A 24,094-nucleotide genomic window follows, 5' to 3' on the forward strand; every position below is an offset into this window, starting at 1 on the left:
TTGAGAATTCAAGAATTTCCTGTAATTTACTTATCCATTTCTAAGTCCTAAATATACAGGTTAGAAATGCATATATAATGCTCAGTCTTCTCTTACCACGTGGCAGAGAGCACTGATGACAGTACTGACTAATTAAAACTATAAAAGATATTCACCACCCGAAACCCAATGCTGTAACATGGCAAAGGCTTCAAAACCCTCCATAACAAGCCAGAAACATGACTGAAATTTTTAATACACATGCCACTAACACTCAAGAAACTGACAGAATAACACAAGGTGGCTTTACTACCATTGTAACAATTTCTTCAGCCCCTACCACATTAGCATACAAATATCATAGAATAATTAGCAAGAACACAGAACACGTTCTAAGAAAGTCTGTTTGCCACAATTCTTCAAAGACATCTAAATGCTTAAAGTTTTTTCTTCTTCATCTCTTCTTTTTCCCGCGCTCTCCTCCTTTTTCTTCTTTTCATCTCCCTTCCCCCCCTCACCCACCAGCAGAGACTGAGCCTTTTTCTTTACGCTCATAATCAATCCTCCCAGGCTGGATTCCACTGCATCTTGACACAACAATCAATTACTTTCCACAACCAAGGGCTTCCAGAGAAAAAGAGTCCAACATAAAGCTTTCCGTATTTGTTTTACAAAAGCAAACATGAACTTTTGAACAAAATTTTAGGGATGAAATAGCTACGAGTTTGACAGATAACTATGCTATTTGAGTACATGCAAAATCCATTTTAGAGGAGATCAGAGAAAAAGTTAAGAAAGTGTGATATGGGTGAAATATGAAAAATGAAGGACAGATTATTAACAGAAGACTGTAAAAACAAAAGGAAACTAACCGAAATAAAAATTAATAGAGTAGCAAGACAAAAAATTAATAGGAAATAAATAACAGATGGACTAAGTTCAAGGACCTTCACAGCCTCGGCCTGCTTTACAGGTACTTTTTTCCTTGCTTAATTCACAACTCAGGCTTTAATTTGGTGTGTCACCTCAAGACTGTAGAAGAAAGAAAATGGGATAATGATAATCACAATACTAAGATGGTGAATGTTTTAAAGACTTAAAAAAGATCCAAAACCCATAGATTCATGCATTATCATGAAAACGCTAGTGCTAATACGCAGTTTCCTGGCAAAAAAACTACTGCCTGATAGCAGCAGACTAAATATGAAGTCCCAAATGAGTGTGTTTGCAATGCTTAACTAGAGAACAGCATTACTGGTTTCTCTTTTCTTCCTACATGTCAGGGAAAAGCCATCATTGTGTTATTTCATAACTGCAAGACATTTTCTCACACATTTATTTTGTTATACCCTGAGACACAGGAGGTCAGTACTGCACTATCCTAAGAGTTTTCTAACATCAGCTGCCACAGAATTGAAAGAAAGTTTTATTTCCAAACATATGGTCCGATATATTTCCCAGGAGGGAGGAAGACAACAGTTAACCCTCTTCCTTGTTCTTTATTTCTACTTTATGTCTAAAAAAAAATAAAAAAGAAAGTTGCTTTAATCTGGGTGGGTTTTTTTTCTTTTCTTCCTTTTTGAAACACTGCATCTGTGAGCCTTACAGATTTTAAGGGTCCCTGTACAACTACTGTGGTGGATCCACATACTTCAGATGCTTTAATCCACTCTTCTTTTGATGGACAGAATCAGATCTATTGTCCTTTTTCAGTTTATATTTTAAAATGACAACAGAAATGGTTACAGCATACAATACTTATGCAAACATGATTGTCATCTCATGATTCGGCACAATTTTTTATTTTAGTTTCTCCTACTAACCCTATGCAAAGTCACACTTTCACGTATGTGATACGAAAAAGGCTCATCATATTTTGAGGAAGAAAATCAACACAAGGGTATTTTTTCACATGACACTCTCAGTGAACTCCAGTGAACTCCTCCTCCCACTCTTGACAGTATTTGTCTGATGGGTTTCCTTGCATTCACAATTTGTGCCCCTTACACAGTGCTATCAAGAACTGCAATACACAAATTAATGTAAATCTATCAATATCAGGAATATATTTTATTACCTGATTTTATTGACTCTTTCAAACTCTCAAAAATAAACCTCTTTAAAGCATATTTTGAGCAATCTTCCTTCCAACTAAAACTAAACACCTCCTAAAATTTTACAGAAACAGTAACAGAAAAATATACACTGACAACATTAGTCCTAGGAGAGCTTGTATCCTATTAAAGTTTTAAAAACAGACCATTTTACAACAAAGAAAAAAAAGAAGAAATCTCACTGCAGTTTAAACATCAATATATTTCAACCCAAAATGGCCTTGTCCCTGAGGAATATCTGACAAGAAAAAGCTGTCTAATAGCAACTAAACAGTAACACAAACAGCACTTTCACTTTTAGATAGTGGTTATTGGATACTATTCTTCCAGTGTGTTAAAAATAAGACAACTGTCCTCATTTTAGGGTTCACAGAACTAACACATAAGAAACTAAGCACTCCAGTTAAGCAGAACCGTGTTGATACATATTAAATGCACTGCTTACTGAATTGTATTTCCTTTTCAGTTGTAGGAATTTCATTTGTTTCAAGCTCCCCTGGAATCTGTATAATGGTATCTTACATTCTTGCTACATTCCATCTGTGTTCAGAGTATATTTTTTAAAAAATCTCCAAACCAACAGTCCTTGCTTTCATGAGGAATCATTGCAAAGCAGGTTGGAGATCATTTGTCCAACCTGCTGCTGAAAGCATGGCTTTAGACCAGGTTTATGCAGGCCCCTGTCAAGCCAAATCTTGAATTCTTTCTGGGCAACTTATTCTGATGGCTCATTTATCACATGGTGAGGACTTTTTTCTTATACCTAGGATAGAATTCGTCCTGAAGCAACTATTCCCATTGCTCTTCTCCTACCTTACAAAGAGAGAACGTCTACTTTGCCTGTAGCTATCATTTTAGCTACTGGAAGACTGTAATTAGAGTTCCTCTTAACCTTCTCTTCACCAGGCTGAGAAAATGCAGTTCCTTCAGTCCTACTTCAAACTTCAGGTTCTCCAGCCCTTTTATCATCTTTGTGGCTGCACTGGGTTTGGCTGGGTTGTAGTTACTTTTCTTCATAGCAGCTTGTGTGGTGCTGTGTTTTAGATCTGTGACCAAAACAATACCATTAATACATTAATGTCTTGGCTGTTGCTAAACTGTGTTTGCACAGCACCAAGGTCTTCTCCATTTCTCATTCCATACCCCCAAGAAATAGATTGAGAGTGCCCAAAAGTTTGGGAAGAGACAAACAGGCAGTGAGGGCAAAGTATTTGCTTCCAGATATCACCTTCCCCAAGCATAGCATCTGATTTTACGGAAAAAAAAGATGACACTGGCTCACTGGCTTTTATGTACTAGCTATTGTAGTACTGGCTTTTACTTCTAATTAACCAAATCCAACTTGTACTAAAGTTATAGAACAAGACCATTAAAACAGACTTCTTCATGGAATTGGTTTGGATATTTTATTTCTGGATGATGACATTAGGGTATAGAATACACTTTTGTAAAGAATACACTTTTGAATAAGCTATGACATAACTTAGAAGACTAAGTCTCAAAAAGCAACTTAATCATTTGGGTCCCCAGGACTGCTTTAAATACTCAGGTGTCATATTTGTAATGAAAATAAATTCAGCTTAGGCACTTGAGGGAACTGAGTCTGATTTGGAAGTCAGAATGTAAAGGAGTAGGGATAAAAGAAAACCTTGTCTTATGTTTCATTCCTCATAACTTTAAGGTTACTAAACATCATTTTTATCCCAGTAGACGTTCTTCCACCACAAAAAGGACATCCGGTACAATACAAGCAAAGACACACAATCTTTATTATTTTCCCACTTTGTTTCCCCAAAATTACATCATATAAAATGGATAGCTTAAAGCATATGGCTCCTGCAGCTTACAGGAAGTTTCTTATATCTAGGTGTCTCAACAGAAAATTAAAGGTAGTCTAAGCTGAAAAGCAGGTCATCTTCATAGATTGTCATAACCTTGATATTAGGTCACAGATTTGGCTGCCTTACATACAGCATTCCACTTTCCTATCTGTAAACTGGATCTCTGAAAAGTTACAGTCATCCAGACTTTAATGTTACTGTCGCTGGAGAGATTCCAATAACAGAAATTCAGATACCACCTCAGAGTGGATGGAGAGCAGCCCTGGAAAGATGCACAGCTATTAAGAAGGATCACTGCAAAGCTAAAGATGCAAAGGAATTATTTTGGCTTTGGAGATAAATTTAACTCTTTTCAGAAGCGGAATTTTCCCAAAGACAGGCAGATGGTGAGAACACAGTTAGGAAGAAGTGCTCCTGCTTCAGATTTGCTGCTGTTATCTTCAAAAGTGATAAAAAACAATGAAAAGGTAGTGTCTGAAACTAGAGAACAGAAGTCTAATAAACTTTGGCACAAGATGGTCTTAATTTTTTCTCACCAAGTCTCAGATCAGGTGCAAAAAGATACGGATAAATTATAGCTGAACATGAAAAGATTACCATTATTTGGTGTACAGATGAGGGAGACAGGGATGGTACAGAAATGTGCCAAATTAGCCTTTTGTCTCTCAAGAGAGACAGCCAGGAGTTATTTAGCATATGCTCACCAGGGGCTTTAGGACTTTATCGGGATCTGGACAGTAATCATATAAAAAGCAATAGATAACGCTAGTATAAAGGATGTGGGAAAGAAGGCAGCCTTCTTTTTAGGGGCTACCCAACCAAGTCTAAGAGAAAACTGGATGTCCAGGAAACTCAGGGTTTGCTCTGGCACTATAAAGAGGATTGGAATAGGACCCTTCTGAAAGAAAGGTTACAACTGGGCTTGTAATGGACCCACACATGGGAACTGTCAGCAAAAACTACTTTCCTACTTTTTGAAACTACTTCCAGGAAAGGTACCACAGCAGTTAGTGATCTTTCACATGTACTGGGTTTTCGGAAGGGCTTTTTTTTCCAGCTTCTTGTCCCCTTGCAGAAGCTCAAAAGAATCAAAGAATGATACCATGCTGGCTCCAGCAGCCATGGGGACAACTGCAGCTGCTTCGAAGTGGAGCAACTTAAGTTATATTACAGTGTAAAGAGATCTCTAAAGGTCTCATTGAACTGTATTAGAAAACAGAATGGTATTCAAGAAGCACTATATGACTTTAGACCATATAGTATGGTAATGGTAACTATGTATAGTAATCTTTACACAGTTAATAAAGGACAAACTTCAGCATAAGAAACATTCTGTCCTCAATCTACAACATGCTAACTTCCTGTGCAAACACAGGTGAGCTACTGGCAGTGTAATAATGATGTGTATTATTGGATAAGATTCAGTACATGTTACTATATAGTTTCTAAAAAGTGCTTGTTTTCATTTACACTCATTCACAAAATTCAGTAATTGGCAATAGGCTGTTCCCGACATTAGTGCAAATTAGCAAGGTTCCACTTAATTTTGTTTAATTACTCGACTGGAAAGGATGATCATGTACATTGAGAGATAATTAGCTAAGTGGGTATTAACCAGTTTTTTGTGTGTGTGAAAATCTCCAATTATTCAACTAGACACTGACTTAGGCATTTCCTTTTGAGATAGATGTACCCAATGAACCCCATTAGCTCCCCAAAGCTGCACAGTAACAGCTGGAAATCAGTATAGGCAACACTCAAAGAAAAATGGGCTCGAACAGGAGCAGCTATTCCCTTCTGAATTGGACTGCCTCATACTAATTGAGAACAACTTCAGTGGGCTGACAGTTCCTGTAGTTCCAACATGATAAAAATGATGTTTACAGTCCCCAGGGGTACTGAATAGAAGTCTGCCTTCATGCAAAGGAAACATATTAGCAATTGCATCAGTTGTGAAAAACAGCTGCCTGACCGCCACCCCCGACACACACACACAGACCAAAAATACTGGACAGGAACTGTTAGCTCAGAAAGAGTAAGAACTGCCACACAGTAACACAGGGAAAATGCACAAATGACCAGCACTGGACTGAGTGGCATACAAGCACAGACAATGCTACTGTAACAGAAACCAGATTTAATTGAAAGCAAGGTAAGAAAAAAGTAAGGCAATAACCTCTGTTTTCCAACAGCATACATTCCTAAGATAACTGAAATACACACAAAGCAAACACCCTTAAGACTTAATATTCTTCAGTAATTTATTTCCAAATCAGGGTCAGGACAGTTGTTAATATTTATTTCGTTTCTGCTGCCTCACATGCCTCAAAGAAGAAAATCCTGGTAAGTAAAGGAAGATAGGACTGATATAAACCAATTGTAAGTCACACATCTCTTTCTGATCTGCTCTTTCAAAAAAAACATCAACCAGGAAATATATTTTCCCACCCTTTCTTTTCCTAGGTGAAATATCTGTCTTTTCCCTTAGACAGACAAGATCTCTCCATCGCTGCTCTAGCTCATTAGCAAGGTAGTAACCACAGCCAGCTATTCCACCATTTACATAGTGAACATGAATCAGCCTGGTAAGCACAATGAACCTCAGCCATCAATTCAGTACAGAAACAGAGTTCACAGATGAATAATTTACTGCTGTCATCCCAATGATTACAAAAAGGAAATGGTCTATTTATTTGTAAAGCAACATAATTGATAAATGTCCAGTTTAACCCTGGGATTACATTTGCTAACTTTTTTCCCTTCAAAGTATTATTCCAGTGTAAAGCTATTTTTTTTTTCTCCTTACAATACTAGTATTTACCATTTAATAGCCGACTGGCAAAACAAAGACTATGTACTTAACTTCTTATTGTATTTCAGAGAGACTTGTAGTAACATTAGCATATGACTGGGGAGGTGAAAATGAAGGAAAAAAAAATCAAACACAAAACTCAAAATTCTAGTAGACCAAATATCTAATAATATGAAGAAGTTCCTATCCTATATTTTGATTTTGGCCACTTAACTACTATTCTATGTGAAGGCTTTTGCAGCCAATTTTGTTACAGACTCAATGTCTTCACTGCTCCATACAGCCTCACAGAGAGATATCTAAGATATTAAATTACTGCTGTTTAACTGTCTTTCCAATACAAACTACTCAGCTGACTAAATCCTCTTAGCTGAGGGCTCGTGCTATAGCAGCAGCTACACTGCAGCCAGTTTCCAAGCAGCTAAGAGATGACTGCAACACACAGAGGAAGCTCCTGCTGACTTTACACTGTCAGTTCTTTCCAGCAAAGGAATATTTTCCTTTGATTTCGGTAAAATTCCAAGTTCTAATTCCTATCTTCAGTGATGAAGCAGAGGGAAATGAATGAAAAATTAAAACCATATTATTTTTAAATAAAATATGAGCTTCCTTCAGCATATGTTAGAAACAAATCTATTGCTGGGACACTCCATTCTAGCCAAAAAACTTCTCTGCTTTAACTGCATCAGAGGCAAGATTTATAGATACTGAAAATAACTCACTGAACTGACATCTTTCAGGATTACATGATTTACAGAGTAAAAAAAAAAAAAAATTTGCTAAATGATCTTTTTTATACCTTAATTATGAAAAGTGGAGAAAATTAACTTTCATTTAACACACTTGACTATTTGCCCATAACAAAGCATCTGGTTGACTTTAAAATTGAATTAACACATTTATTTCTGAAGTTTAATTGTCATGCTGAAAACACTGAAGTTCCCATTGACAGCAAAAACTGTCATTCTCAAATACAAAAAAAAAAACAGTTTTAACTAAATTGGAAGACAAAGAAAATCATTGAGATAAAATCATTTTGCGCAAGTTGAGGGCCTGGTTCAGTATGCTTAAGGAGGAACTCTTAATGCAGTTACTTTCAGGTTTGTTCACCAGAAGAGAAAACTTAACTGTCTGAAACACGTATTTTCCCTATTTCTATTAGACATAAGAAGTGAGAGAAGAAAAGGTGGCTGGAGGCTGTGACTATACAGAGTGAGTGAAAAATAGCTAAGCCTTCCTGGTCTTTTGAATAGAATTGAGTTAAATGTTTCCATAAATATTTTCTAACAACATTCAAGAAGAAAGGGGGCAAGAGGAGCTCTGAAAACTCAGAAATATTTTATGTGTGAACTTTAATTCTTAACATTTTTTTCACTTCAATTTTTTTCTTATTTGTTTTTTAGAAGTTCTCAAATTCTAAAAGCATTTTTCAATTTTTGAACTTCCACTGTTTTCAAATTCTGGGCCAACATTTGGAAACAAAAAAATCCATTCAAATCAATTTTTGAATTTGTCATTTCTAGCATATTAAAAAAATCAAGCTATTCACAAATTAGCCCTTAAACCAATCAGATAAATCTGGATTAAGTGTAAATCCAGTGATTAATTGCCAGTTTCACAATATCTCTGAAGATATACCTGAACGTTCCTTTATGTTAGCCTCCATCTTCTTACTGATTATCCGGATACTCATGTTTAAAATCAACACTTTGTGTTTTGGTAGTATTGCACTCTGTAACACTGCTTCAGTAGATCTTAAATGTTTCTACCCCTTAAAAGCTTATAAAAGCTTATAAAACCTCCATTCAGACTCATAATCAGAAAATTAAACTAACTGGTTTGTCAGAAGAGCAACAGAGCAAAAATTTCAACCATGAGAACTGTTTACTATTGACAAAAAGTCATATCCCCATATTCTTTGTATATCAGATCATAGAGTCACAGAATAGTTCCAGTTGGGAGACCTTTAAAGATCATATTCCAATCAGGTCATACTATATCCCAGATGGTAGAATCCTGCCATATGCCTTTGGCATCTATAAAAACAGAGGGAATTTTAGAAGTATTCACCTACTAACTTAATCCATCATCAAAACTTGGGTATTCGGAGTTACAGGTCTTTCAGAGCACACAGGTGACAGAGTTGCACTCCAGAGAGATAGCAGAGATAGCACTCAGCACTGGTGCTCTGGTTAGCACAGCTCTCCATGTGCCAAAAGCTTCCCTAATGTCTGACTTTACCTGAACTTCACTAAGCTCTGCCTTAAGCACACTATTTTACCATTAGTCTTCCCTTTTTGCCCTCTCCTCACATCCTCACCCAGCAGCGGCTGATTCACTGAGCCGTGTCATCTCTGGTGCTGCGCCCTGCTGATAGCATTCCTGGGCAGCAGCTCCATGTTTCATTGGTATCACTCATTTCAAAATATTCCAGTTCCTGCATGCTCAGTTCATGTATTACCACAAGAACCTGGCAGGTCAGATTACAAAGTAGACCTAAGACTAAGTAAAAGCAAAAGCCAAAAGCAAGAGGTGTGCCTAAGACTGTAAGGTGGGATGAGAGTTTGGAAAACCATGGAATTTAACTGAAGGAGTGAGTTAAAAGCATGGAAAAGGAAGAGTAGCTTCTATTGCAGTAGCTGATGGAGACATCAGCAGCAGTATCAAGAGATTCCAGTGCTCATTTTATTGCATAAGGAGTGACCACAGGCTCAAGCTGGTGGCAAAGGCCACTGTTCACAAGGCATAGTACTAACAACATGAGGATATTACAGGCCAGTGGTGTAGCTGAAAAACACTAAAGTCAAATACACTGTTATTTGATATTTTTTTCCCCTCCTCTTATACAGTGATCAAAACACCTTCCTTTGATCAAAACAAGCCATACATTCCACTTCTCAGTTATCTGCAACAGTGCTGTACCATGTGCTCAACCCGCCTCTGTGATGGGTGCTTACATTCCAGCTTTATCACCCAGGCACTGGAGCACCCTGTCCTCAACACACTTATCTCTCTTACTCCCTTCTTGATAGGGCTGAGAATCCTGGACCATTCACGTAACCTTGTTTTCCACATTTAAGTTCATATCAGTAATTCATTTACTGATAATTATATTACACTATTAAAAAGTTATCTTGTACTGCAAAAATAAGCACAGTTCTTGATATATGTGGTAGCTTCATTCAAATTTGCATTTTTTCTTCTAAAGCTTTAAGGCAATTTATCCACACTTCTGGGGAAAAAAAAAAAAAAAAAAGAAAGATACCTGCTTAATTTTAACCAGTAAAATTATTTTCTTTCAAATGAAATTAAACTATTTTTCATTAACAAGCTATTAAAAATTAATATACTAAATGTAGACATATTCATACAGAAATGTTTATATTTTAAATAAAATTGACCTGTAAGTTTATATAAATGCAGAATACAGACATTTTGGTCATTGATATCAAGCTAGTATTTTTAATTTAAGTTTCTGATTTGATTAATCAGTGACAAGGGGCCAGAAGAGGCAGTAAGCAACAGTAGACCCTATTTTTAATTAAATTAAAACAGCTTATGTATTTTTCCCTTCAAAATTTACAGTCTAGTAAGCTACTGGAAAAATAACCTGTGCTCCAGGCAGATTCTAACATTAAACCTTTGAAAAAAAAAATGTTTCTACCAAATATCTTCAAAGCTCTAACATTTGGTGCAATGAAAGCATTTAGTATTTTCTTCTACTCACTTTGTTTTGGGCAAGGTTAAACATTATACTAATCCTACTCTTTTTCCTTTCTCTTTCTTTCCTGACCCTTTCACTTGAAAGCCCATCAACATAATCTCCTGCAAGCGTAGCACTACCTGACAAACTATCACCCCGAACAGACCTCAATCCATCCTGCAAGGCAGCAGTTACGAGAAATCATTGAACTCTGAATGGTCCCTGCACCATCTGAGAATAAATCAGGAGGACAATATATTTCTTGGATCTAAAACAGCTCCATCAATAAGTAACCTAAGCATCAGGAAAATGACCAACTAAAATGCTGATGAACACTCATGGCCTTTTATTGGGGTCAAGGGGTAGGACTGCCCAGGAACCCTTCTGCCTTTCTTCTTCTTCCAAATACTCTGAAAGGCCTAATACCACACAATTTCTGATTCATGTGTTGTTATGGATTTGCACAACCAGGCAAGCCGAGGCCAATTTCTCCTTTCTCCTTCTCACAGTCACACTCAGGATATTACAAGTGCTCTCTGCACCATGAGGAGACAGCTCAGACTACAGACAGAAATTATCGAGAACTGAAGAACAAAGTCAAAGAGAGATGCAAGCAGAAAAGAACATCCACAAAGCTTCAAAGCGCAAAAAGTCTCTCTTGCTCGAGCAGATACGGCCCTTCTGCAGCTATTCAAAATCCAGAAGCCACTGTACTATGTTTTGTTGAGTAACACAGGGAATGAGAGAGGTTTACTCATTTTTGAATTACAGCACTAAGGCTAAAACTCTCGTTTGGCCATTTCATTTGCTTAAAGCGTCTATTTTATAAGTGTTCCAATTAAGAGAATGTGACACTCTCACCAGGCTTGGATTTCTTCTATTAAGCAGCTGCTCATTTTTTTAAGACTACCTCAGAACCAATACAGACCCAAAACAGAATTAATAGTGAGTGCAAAGGGTACTGCTCTTTTGCCAATGCTCACAATGGGGACAGCTGTTTTACAAAAGCAAAAATACACATCTGGGTAGACTTCTTTTGTCACACTCAAAAAAAAAAAAGAAAAGCCAAAAAGGTAAAGAAGTTCAGCCACTCCCAAGTGTTATATAGAAATCTTTAACAATTTAAAATACTTTTAGCAGATACATGTAACTGCTAAACAAAATGCATACTTATAAAGGCTCTTCAAAAGCAGAATTACATCACAGTTACTCACATGGGAGAAGTCTGTAGATAAATCAGTATTTTCCTTTTTTCTAATATAGATCTAAAGACTGCACACATTCTATGTAAAAACTAAATCACAGATTCAAATAAAAAGAAGTACAATCATGTCATAGAAATTCTGTCCTCTAATTCTACAATCCCATCATAACAGAAATATTCAACTCGTTTATTGAAAAAGATATCCAAGTATGGGACAAACCAATTGAGACAATTTCCAGAGGTATGTTAGACTAGGATTTGATCTCTCACTTTATTGGTAAACCTCAAATATATGGTAAAACTTTCTATTTGCTTTATCCTTTGAAAGAGAACCATGGATATCTTGCAAGCAATGATCACTCTCAAGAATCCCTTGAACCAGAAAAACTGATAGGTTGAGCTTGTAGCACCAGCATGAAAAAAAAACCCTAATGTCTGAACAGTAAAAGTGGCTCATCCTTATGGAATAAAACTTTACAAAGGGATAAGGACTAAATTCAAAGCATTTTCTAAGAAAAAATACAATTAGGAGAAATAAAGTCATTTGTCACATTCTCTCAACATGTTAATGTAAGGCCATGAGAATAAGGACAAGAAAAAATGAAGAGAAAAATTAACCTTGGCTCTAGAAATTCTCAGTCCAGAACCTCTGAAGTTTGTTAAGAAAATGCCACAGATGAACATAAAAATTTGTTTCATTATAACAAGATGGATGACTAGCTTTGTTCCTGGGTAAGAAACAGGTCAGTACTTCTGAAAAGATATGAGCTTAAAATGAGGAACTAAATGGAAGCCATTAAATGTCACAATGTGAAATGCCAAATGGGTTAATCCAATGCTTTGATGTACGAAGAATTCATTGTTATAATTTCACATTGAAAAAGAAAACGTTGAGCTTTTACTTTGGATGAAAGGATATTAACAAAAATACTTACATGCCACTTTCAAATAATTAAATATGCCAGCCGCTACAATTTGCTGGGGGAAAAAAAGAGATAATTTATCCCTGCCATTACACAAATGGAAGTCTAGGGAAAAGTCTAACAACTTCCTGAAGGAAGATACTGGCAACATCAAGAAAATAAAATAAGTTCTCCTAATTCAGTGCATTAACTAAAAACATATTCCTGAAAATTCCTTTTTTTCCTCCCAGGATAAATAAGTAAAAGCATGCTCCTTAACTGTTCTTCCTTTTAATGCTGATATTACCAATACTCCACAGGGGATCAGACCAGTCACCCATCAAACCAAGTTCCCTCTTACTGATCACAATAAGTACTAAGTTTTTCAGGAAAAAAAAAGCAGTGTCAGCAATAGGAAGCAAGACTTCACAGACCCCTTTTGATTAAATGTGGCAGCCTCCAAAAGATGTAGATCTGAAGCTCAGAAAGGAAAGGAAAAGTGATGTTATCTCCTTTTCTAGCTTTGACAGACTTCATTGGTACAAATACTCTGGTAATCGGAGAGGGCAAGGGAATGAACTCAGTAGTGGCACCTCACTACCCCACACTGTTGAGTGTGTTCCCCAGCTCAGCTGTATTGCCATCCCCAAGGCAAGACCAAGCACAGCTCAATGTCTACTTCAGTCAAGGGAGCACTCCTGAAAGGCAGCATGGACATGCCTGCACCAGTTTTGCTCCCGTTGACCTGACCAGCCATTTCACACAACCAAGACGACACTGACCCCATAAACTCCCCATGTGCCATCAGGTTTCACAGATAAGTGTCACTTTGACAGGCTGGTATGCAATAGGCACACTATCTCAAACATTACGAAATGGAAAAATACATATATCCATTATTAGAGGACCAGTCATACACAGTATGGACATAAGCCAGTACACGCTACTTGTCATTGGGATCAGAAATTTCTTCTTGGCCCTCTGGTACTTAGCAGTGCAGATATATATTATCTGCATCTGATTTGCAGTCCCTTGGATGTCTCCCATGACAATTGTTCTGTTATCATTTTTCATCTTAAATTCTCTACAACTACAATGCATTTTTCCTTCATGAGGACATCTCATGTGCTGTGCAGTAACGCAACAAAAACATAACCATAAAGCACCCAACTTCCTGCAACAGAGTTGCATGGAGCAACCACTTTAAACACCTAGTTCCAAAAAAGTAAACAGCAGACAGAAGCTCAAGAAGATTGGAAAAGAAAGTGGACAAGACGTGAAAAAGACCATGCATATTAGTATGGCCCATGTTCACTAAATATTCCCCATTCCTTCCCCACCACCATAGAAATTTTGATAACATCTTAATTTTTAATTTGGTATTTTTATTAATCATTCCTCAAAAAAAAGTTATAGACATTTCAAATACTAGTGCTAATATAGTTAAGAATTCCACAACTCAGCTTACAAATAACACCTATGAATTCCGTGGTTCTCCTTTGTCCCCCTTCTGTTACTGCTGGTTGTACAAGTAAAGGTGGTCTGAATAACTTTTGATTTTATTGATCCTAAGATTTTCTATTAAGGAAGTCCTACTTGCTGTAAATCGATTTGATGTCATAAGAAAGTCTATAAAAATGGGTTTGCTCAATAAGTTCTCCATTTAATAATCACGACCACTCTGCCCTCATTCTACCACAAAAATTACCCATTATGTTTCATGTAAATGTATTATCCCTTCACTTTTTCCAGTTAAACATGATGAGCATCTGAAATAGAAGTGAAAGAGAAAACCTACCATTTTATTTCTTTTTTCTCATCAATATATGTTATAAAAATTGATATATTTTGCATCCTAATTTTGATTCTTGGCACTGGGAGAGGTGATTTTTCTCCTGCAACTGCATATTTTATAGGCTTCATAATTTTTTGGCCAGAGGAACAGTTTGCACTGCTTGCTTCTGAGTCTCTGCAGACGCTTTTGTGCTTCCTTAAATGTAGTTCAGTCCTGGGTTTCCCCTACCAAATTACATCAGGTTTTCAAATTGCTATAAATATTAACAATCGAACAAACAGTAATAAAATAATAATAAAAAAAAAAGCTGGCACTTTTATATCATAAAATCAACAGTGAAAAGTTAGACAGATGGACATTTTTCATAGATGCTCATATGCAAGTCTGTCTTACATCACTACTTTCACATCCTGTATCTTACAGCCTGTGTTGTAACTGAAGGAAGAAAAAAAAGAGAAAATGAAAGAGAAAAACGAATAACAAACCACACAGAAACAGCGTAGCTATATGGCAGCACAGTAACAGGAACAGTCTAGCGCAGACAGGATGTAGAAGATTCCATCAGGTACTCACAAGATAACAATCAGAAGAGGTGACAACCATTTTCCCAGAAGGCTGAAATACATTCTGACTCCTGGACTCCTCTCAAGCTTTGTCTTATTCATATCAAGAATGATTTTTATGGCTTTCACTCATGCAGATAAAACAAGTCTTTTAAACAGGCTTCAGAGGCGAAAAAGGAACATACCATGAGTTGAATAAAAAAAAAATCATATTTAGTAGGTGAGCATGATTTACAAAATGCTACTGTGCAGGGGCTCACAGGGGAGCAAGGGAAAACTTCCTGCAGGCAATCTGGGTTTATTTTAATGCACAAACCAAATCAACTACTCTAGCGCTTCTTACAAGTAATTGCAAGAAGACAATTGAAAAGCCTGCACTCTTCTCCTTCTCTCACCTATCGCTTCATACACGTTGGTGGATTTGGTTCAGATCCTTGGGCAACTGGAGAGAGGAACAAATAAATAATCGGTGCCTGATGGCTATCGGGAAAAATCCAGTCTTGAAATTCTCTTCCAGGGTCCTCTGGCACAACTTACAAAATCACACACAAAGCTATAGCCAGGCCTCTCTGCTTGCTATCCCATATTTCTTCCTCCCTTCCTCAGCTGAAGGAGGATATTTTTCTCTTTGCCTCTAGCTCCAAGGACTGTTTTCTCCATGACTTCTCCAGTGAGCTTATTCAGGGTACTCCAGGAAATCCATTAAAAGTCTGCTTTAGTAATCCATCCAGCATTTCATTCCCCTATGGCATTCACTGTGGCAGTTCATTCGAAAGACTTCATAAAAGCAGAGTATATAAACTGAATAAGCTTTTTAACAAATCAAGAAAAAAAGCTAATAAAGAGAATCTGCCTGGAGGTTTGCTAACACATACTCTTAGAACTGAGAGGCAAAGAGAAGGTGGCAAGAAAGATAATGACAGGAGTGGTGAAGAGGAACCTGAGGAAGGACAGGATGGAGGGGAATCACAGAATCTGAGAGCAGCTGAAGTTGGAGGGGAACTCCAGAGATCATGTAGTGCATCACCCTACTCAAAGCACAGTTAATTACAGCAGATTGTTCAGGACTGTGCCAAGTCCTCCTCTGAAAATCTCCAAGGATAGACAACCTACCAGCTCTCTGGACAACCTCTGCCAGCATTCAGTCACCCTCACCTTGGATAAGTTTTTGCCTACGAAATTTTCAGTTTACAAAAAAATTTCAGTTTACACTCATCATCCCTTGTGCTTTCACAGGGAACCACAAGGCAGTTTGTCTCTTCTTCAAGCAGAACAATGAAGAGTATGGCCATCCTAGAGGCAAACATCTTTTCGGATTTTTCATTCCCTTTACTGATCTCCTCCAAATGTTCAGTATTACCATGATTATTCTTGTGACAGTTGGCAGATAAAGATACAAACACAAGAAATTCCTGAGAAAGTAAGGACTCTTAAAATATCAAATTATTACAATAATAGCCTGATTCAGTTGGGTATGTCTCCTAAGGAAAGATGGTACTTCTTAAAAATCAACATTTTATGACCTTTTTAGGAGCACTGGGAGTATCCAGGGACAGCAGCTTCAGGCTGTGTCCCCAGAGATTAATACAGGAAAGCAGTAGCATTATACCTGTGATTTTGTATCAAGTTCCCCAAGACTTAGCAGAAAGTAGATTTCTCCAAAAGTGTTTGAGAACCCACCCTAATCATCAGCCCTCACTTTGATCCAGCCTTCCTGCCAAGAGCTACTGCAGAACATCTTAGTTTCTTTCTGCAAGTTCAATTGGAGTTGCTGCATTTATCTACATAGCATTGCCACAGACAAGAACAAAAAGTCACAGAACAATTTACACTGTTATAGAGAGATCACTAGCTAAGGTAGCTAAAGAAAATTCTCAAGTAAACATTGCTGAGATGAGTGTACCGGTAACTTCTGCAGCTGAGTTTATCTAGGAGAGGCAAGTGCATGTGGAAATACCTATTACATGCTATGGAGTAAGAGAATTCACTAACCCTGAACAAAGTAAAGAGAAATTTTTCATAGAGAGGCATAAAGAAAAATCTTGTTTGAGACACTAGTTCCCTGTTTATACTCTTAGAGGATGAAAGGCTTTACAACTCATTTTTCTTCCGTCAGACGACACGCTGAACTAGGGAGTTTTCCAGAATGGGAAATCAAACTTAGAGCTTCTCCTAAAATGCATGTATGTCTCCTTCAAACTACACAATTGAATGAAAGCCCATGGAAGCAAAAGGCCAAAGGAAGGAAAAGCCCTGAAATTATATTGTATAAAGAAGAATGTTCTCTGGAAAGCTTTTAAATGTTGCCCTTTGACTTCTTAACAACATAACTTTTTAAGTGTGCTAAAGAGCAATCTGTTTTCTATTGACTCCTCCAGAAAACAGTATTTTGGTTTTATTTGTTTTACTCTTAACATGTTATGTCAATATGACAGCCTGGCACCTGATGCTGACCTTACTGGATTCTTGATAGAGGACCCAACACTTCAACTTAAAATGCTGTCAATTGCTGCTTAAATGAAAATCAAAACAACAAATTTCAAAACCATGTATCTTTTAACTTACACCATATTTAATGGTGTTTCCTTTATCAATTCCTCCTGCTTTTCTGAGTAAGATAAACAATAGTTCTAAAGCTATAGATTTTGAAAAGGTGCTTGAAGTCCAGCAGTTAAACACAAGGTTGTGCTTCTTCAGAACTAAAAGCAATAAAGAAGTTTACTTAGGAACTACAAAACAGCCATTACTGTAGAAAAGCATTTCTCTTTGCTGATAACACAGTTTTTTACATTACCTAACACAGAATTTGTTCAATCCCAAACTGTCACTGTATGGGCAGGAAGCTCAAGCAGCTCTGATGAATACTGGAAGGTAGTAGTAACGTGATTCTATCCAGCCAAGTTTGGTTTCATTTGAAAGACTTTCCTTGAACCATGTACACACTTTTTTCTACTGAAATAGAATGGGACCTGAACAATGGCAAATTATACATCATGTATTTGTTTCAGCTGGTAGTCTTGCAACTTTCTCTGAAAAGATAGGACGATGGCCTATCTTTTGATGAAAAGATAGACTAGATGGCCAGTAGGGCTGATTTGGGATGGCAATTTCTCTGTCCTTATATTCTTCAAAATGTTACAGAAATTATTCAGAATTTACATTTTATTTTATAACGAGATTTAGATTGGTTTATGAAAAATCTTTATTTTAGCATTAAAACAATTTATAGGCAAGGCTACTTTACACAGTTCTGATATGAATCAACACCAAGGAAGCAAATTATGATCAGAAACATTATCGCCTTTCCTCCAAGTAGGTAAATTTGTGCTTTTATAATTTAAAACTATATTTGCATCAACTGCAAATCTTCTACTGCCTAATAACCTTGAAAAAAAAGGCACACTGTACAAATTCAGGGTTTCTCTCCAATTCCAAGTTTTGAGTAGATCCTTATCTAACATTTCGTGCCAGTGCATTGTGAACAATTGCAGCAAGTTTACACAGAAGCAGATTCCAAGTTTCTGATTGCTATTGCATATCCAGTCCTACAATACCAAGTCCTCTGTTTACAAATAAAGACCAATACCAGAACAAGTTTCCTTACACTTTCAAAGTGCCCTGTCAGCATGTTTCAAATAGGTTAGGGAAAGCCATTTCTCTTATAGGCTCTGGAAACAGACCACACTCCTTGGATTGATCAACATTTAGCCAAGACAATTGATACAGGCAAGTTTGGAATGTGCAAGCTAAATTGGAGATGTACAAAGCTCAAGATACACTGTGATAGCCCACAGTCAAAAACCAGAAATTATTTCAGTCCTTACTGCATTAGTCTTAACTCAAATTGATGACTACCAGCTGACTTCTACACCTCCTTGACAATCCTCAACAGCCCCTAGTCCCTCAGAAAGTGTTATCACAGTAACCATGGAGAAAGTGGACTGCTTTAAGCAAGGTACATTTCCTAAATGAGATTCTGATCTGTCTGGACTTCATACAGGAGAGTTGTCCTCGCTAAATACCCAGACAGGATCCCTCCTATCCATAGTTTTCTTAATCAGCTTCAAACAAGTTCTCCAGCTAAAGCAGGTGAGAAAGTCAGCCAGCTTCTCTTTCACTTGGCCCATCAATGGAGAGTTGTCACCATATTAGACTCATGTAGGTGAACCTTTAAAATCCCAACAGGCAAACTCACCCATGGTGTAACTGATATCCCAGGCATAAGCAGACAAAGGTAGACGCAGGCAAAACATACACCTGATTGCTTTAAGTTTTGGCCTGAGATTTGCATATATCCACATGCACATGATTTATGAGCAGAAACAAGACCATAAAGTGAAAAACTGGCAGAAAGAGGACTAAAATTTTATTATTCTCCCAAATACCAACATTTTCCATCAAATCACTAAAAAAAAAAAAGCAGTGGTGTCAAAGTTTATATTCTTTTAAACAAACTTGTATAAAGTATAGTTTGCAAGTTCCTATTAATACTGTGACTAAATGGTAACTATGTTATGCAGAACCACTGAGGTACAAGAAAATGAAGCAAATCCACTGAAGTCAAGAGAGACGTATGTTCCACAGACTCCTCTTTCCAAACAGCAGAATTTCAGCATGAAAGAATTTCTCTAAGTTTTATGATCAATAACTGTAATGACAAAATATAAAGAAATTCAAAAAATGCATAGCATGTTAAATATCTGTGCTAGCATTTCTCTTCAGCACTCCTTTAATTTTGCCCATTAACCTACAGAGAGTTCCCAAACAAGAAAGCTCTTATTGCCTCCTGTTTTTCCACTATAGGTTTTTCTTACCTTAATTGACAGGCATAATTATCAATTTATAATGAGAGATTGCAACTAAATCCAGACTAAAACCACAAGAGTAAAAAAAGCCCACAATTTTCAAAAAATGAAATGCAATCAAATATTAGCCGTTGTCTCACGCAGCCAGGCCAACTTCCAGCATCACATAAAATCAAACAATAGGAAACCAGGGGGGGAGGGAGAGGGGATGGAATGGAGCATTGTACCAAGCAACAATAGTAAACAAACATCATGTTTGGGTCACATAAGTTAACATTGTCATTTGCTTCCTTTTTTTTCCCCCACGTTTTGTTTTTACATTTTAATTTCAATGGATTTCTTATTAACCTATATAAGTTTTGATTTATAACATATTTATCACAACTGGGTTACAGACTGCTCTATATATGAGTTCACAGATGACATAAGAGATCCATAAACTAATCATCCAGTCAGTTCTGTGTTGACAAATATTAAAGGCTTCTAAGTGTTTGATAATGATACAGCTATTTTATGATTAAGTTTGAGGCAAGCTAACAATGACAGTTTTTCTAATGCAAATGAACCCTCTGGGTTGAGCTATGACATTTCAAACATCAAAAAATACTTAGTTTATATACTGTTGAAAATGAAGGATTTTGGTTATGTCAATGGACTTACAATAGTATGGTAACTAGTGTAAGTGAAATAAAATCAAGTTTGCAGTGTTATACCAATTTACAAGTATTTTAACAATTAGAGTGCTACTATATATCTGTAGGAAGAAATACTAATTCTATTTCAAATAACTATAGAGAAGTGGACTGACAGTCTCATATTAATGAGATGAAAAAAATATTTGATTTACCTGACTTTGCAATTCACTTTGTTGCTTCAGACGAAGATTTTCTGGTGTATCAGCCACTGTAGTGAAGGATTGCTTTGGGTAATGTCTAGAAGAAGAAGCACAAAGCCAAACAGTAAATATTTACACATGCTAGAAAGTCAGATGCATCCCAGCACTCTTGCCTACAGTGTACAGAACTCTTTCGTACTTTAGCAGATTTGTGTTAGAAATATTTACTCTAAAAATACTGTGTCAGTCATGCCTTACAGAAACAAGAACAGGTTGCTGTAATGCATCTATATCTCACCCATTTATCCTGCCCACTGAGTGCAGAGACCTATCAGCTGAAATTTGGTTTCAACAGAGTGAACAAATCTGTGTTTATCTGCAGTTTTGGTATAGTTATGTGCTGAACAAAGACAAAACTAAAAGGCTTTAAAACAGAAGTGGGGTAGAGAAACTGAAGTCACATCAGTACAGCTGGAGCACCATGGTATCTTAAATCCATTAATGCTGAAACAAGAAAGATCAAGGCAGGTACATTCCAGGTACAGAAAGGTCAAATGCTTTGACAGTAAATGTGCCAATACTGTGCTGTAATATCCAGTACCAAAGGCTGTAGTGTCTCAGAACTGCAATCTATCAGACATAGCTCTTTCCATTTGAAATTTTACACTTTACAATATGTTCCTACTATTAGTTTTGACATTTCATACACATCTTTAATAGTAAAATCCTACTCATTTATAGAACCATAATTTATTCATTTTCATAGATTTATCCTTTTCCTTCCAATATCTGAAGGGAGACTATATGGACATCGGAGAGGGACATTTCATCAGGGACTGTAGTGATAGGACAAGGGGTAATGGGTTAAAACTTAAACAGGGAAAGTTTAGATTGGATATAAGAAGAAATTCTTTACTGTAAGAGTTGTGAGGCACTGGAATGGGTTGTCCAAGGAAGTTGTGAATGCTCCATCCCTGGCAGTGTTCAAGGCCTGGTTGAACAGAACCTTGGGCAACATGGTTAGTGTGAGACGTCCTTGCCCACAGCAGGAGGGTTGGAACTTTATAATCTTAAGGTCCTTTCCAACACCAACAATTCTATGAATCTGTGATTCTATGATCCTGCAACTTTACATCCAAACAAAAACTTCCATTATAAGAAAAGACCACATAAGGAAGAAAATAACAAAATTAAACATCCTCTTCCAAAATAGGGATATTATTATGAGCCAGCGACACTATGAGGAAAGTGATGCTTACTACTTTCCAGCATCTTCTGTCTCAAACAAAAATATTCACCTTACAACTATGTGAGGCACTTATTCCTTCTGTTACCATTCAAAGCTTCCCATGTCTGCCAGCTACCCCAGCCTCTAATACTTCAGAGGTACAAGACCACAGGCATAGCATTTTAGACACAATAACATCTGCAGCTTAATTTTTACAGCAGGAGTAAGCAGTAAGTAAGCATTTGAAGACTGGAGATACGCAGTATGAAACATTCCCATGTTCAAACTCCAGGCTATCTCTAATGTGTTCTTTCAGCAGCTAGTTCAGTCTCTATGGCTCCATCATAAATTTTCTGTGCCTTGTATAGATACTACATATTTTCATTCAAAATTGTATTTTGTTTTATTTTCCATTTACAAGTTTTATTTCCATGAAGTGCATGGTTCCAGTAAAAAGTAGTTCATTTTTATCATTTTATACTTAAAACACCCATGAAAACTTAAGGAGGATTTCAGGTTTTAGCCAAAAGCTGAATGTTTCCTGCTTAGAAATGGGAAAACAATACTTTATAAGAAATGCTGCCTGGATTTCATACAGGCCACTCTCTGCTATGGGCCTGATTCCCCCTCTCAGACTACATCTTGCATTGCCAGACTTCTACACTACAGCACAAAGGAGCAGGCAGATCCATCAAGAGGTTGTGGAACATCCTTTCATTTACGGTGTCACTATACACAGAGAAAAACAGAGGAGAAATACAAGACAACTTGGGCAATTCAGATTCCCAAGGATTAATAACTGCACAGAAAGAGCAAAGATGCAACACTTTGATGGAAGCTTTTCCTGGAAGACATGTAAAAGCCACAACCAGGTTGGATACTGGCAGATGGATGAATAATGCCACTGTAAGTATAAAAACTTACAGTGAAATGCATTGCCACCATTATGTTAACCACTTGTCTCATATAGCTCATATCACTGAAAACTAGAAAACAAAATCTGCAAGCATGACACACTCCAGCCTAATCTTTTGTAGCTACAGCCAATTTTTCCAAAGTCCCACCTAAGCCTTTGCTTTGGCTAGAGAAACCACCGGGAGTACTACACACACTGCTCCCCATCTTCCCCCACTTTCAAACTGGGGGCTCCCTCATCACCACCCCTCTGATGATGCCAACTAGCCAAATGGCTTAGCCACAGCTCCAGCACCACACAGGGAGACAGACTGAGGGTTTGCTTAGAGGACATGAACTGGAATCAGCTCTTGTATGAAGCAGGTGGTATCAGCACAGTGTAATACCTTGGGACAAGGAAGATACTTCCAGAAGGACTTCTTTTTTATTTCATCTCTTCTATTTCAGCCTTCCTTCTTCTGTATAGAGAAGAAAAACAAATGCCAGCCTGGCCACAGGGAGGGTCATAAGCCCTGTTTGGAAAGCAGTGGACAGATGGGGAATTCAACAAGTCACTTCACAGTCAGAGCTTCCTGACAACCAAGGAAGACTGTAGCATTGAACAGTGCATAATGCACACCTTAATGAGTAACAGTCTTTCAGATAGCAGCCCTGAGATACCCACAGATAAGTCATGTAGATGACAGAATCCTTCCCCCCCCAAAAAAAAAGTCAACTGCCACACATGCAGCTCAAAAATTGTTACACACATGTTGAATGCCAAAAGGATTCCCACAAACTTTCATAGTGCTACTTTTCACCATGGCTACATACCACAATGCTGGTACTATGACAACAGCAATCACCCGTATTTACTTTTTAATATGGAAAGCACAGAATGAGAGTCAGCTCAAATGGGTTTTTTGTCCTAGTCCCCTTATGAACCATGTGAACAACACTGTGAGGTGGTGTCACGGTAACAGTCCCTGGGGACCCCATTAGCAAGAGCATCAACGTCTTTGCAAACCCAGGTTATCAAGATAAACCTTTTCTCAACTCTGTAGCATAGGAAAATATACCTTGTCCCTATCATACACCAGCTTTTACTTCTGATCATTTGAAAAAGACATGGTTTCTTCCACAATTAGTATTCAAAAACTCACAGCTATTTCAACAATCGGTGCAAACCACTTAAGAACAAATTTATCTAAGATCATACTTATTTTGGAAGCAGTAGCTCCAAACTTCAAGCAAAAAAGGTATCCTTAGCCTTAAACAAGAAGTGCTTTATTATGCCTGAAATTACCATGTAAACTGATTATATCAATGAAAAGTATTTACACTTGACTATGAAAGTAAACAGCACATGACAAGTGAAAAAAATCTGCTGAAATTTAAATCAGACTTCAAACTGATCAT

The 24,094-nt window shown here is 37.2% G+C and overlaps 1 protein-coding gene across 2 annotated transcripts in view; it reads right to left on the reverse strand.

Moving 5' to 3' along the window:
* The window catches only part of NEBL (nebulette), a 247,158-nt gene that overhangs the window by 157,181 nt on the left and 65,883 nt on the right, over positions 1–24,094 (reverse strand). For both annotated transcript variants that reach the window (XM_057432781.1, XM_057432780.1), the window contains exon 3: positions 20,566–20,650. In XM_057432781.1, the coding sequence (XP_057288764.1) occupies positions 20,566–20,650 (85 nt within the window). The remainder of the gene's footprint in view (positions 1–20,565; positions 20,651–24,094) is intronic.

The sequence above is a fragment of the Pezoporus wallicus genome, unplaced genomic scaffold (genome assembly GCF_028554395.1).
Source record: "Pezoporus wallicus isolate ANWC-B61680 ecotype Strahan unplaced genomic scaffold, APGP_CSIRO_Pwel_v1 scaffold_2584, whole genome shotgun sequence".
In the NCBI taxonomy this organism is placed as follows: Eukaryota; Metazoa; Chordata; class Aves; order Psittaciformes; family Psittacidae; genus Pezoporus; species Pezoporus wallicus.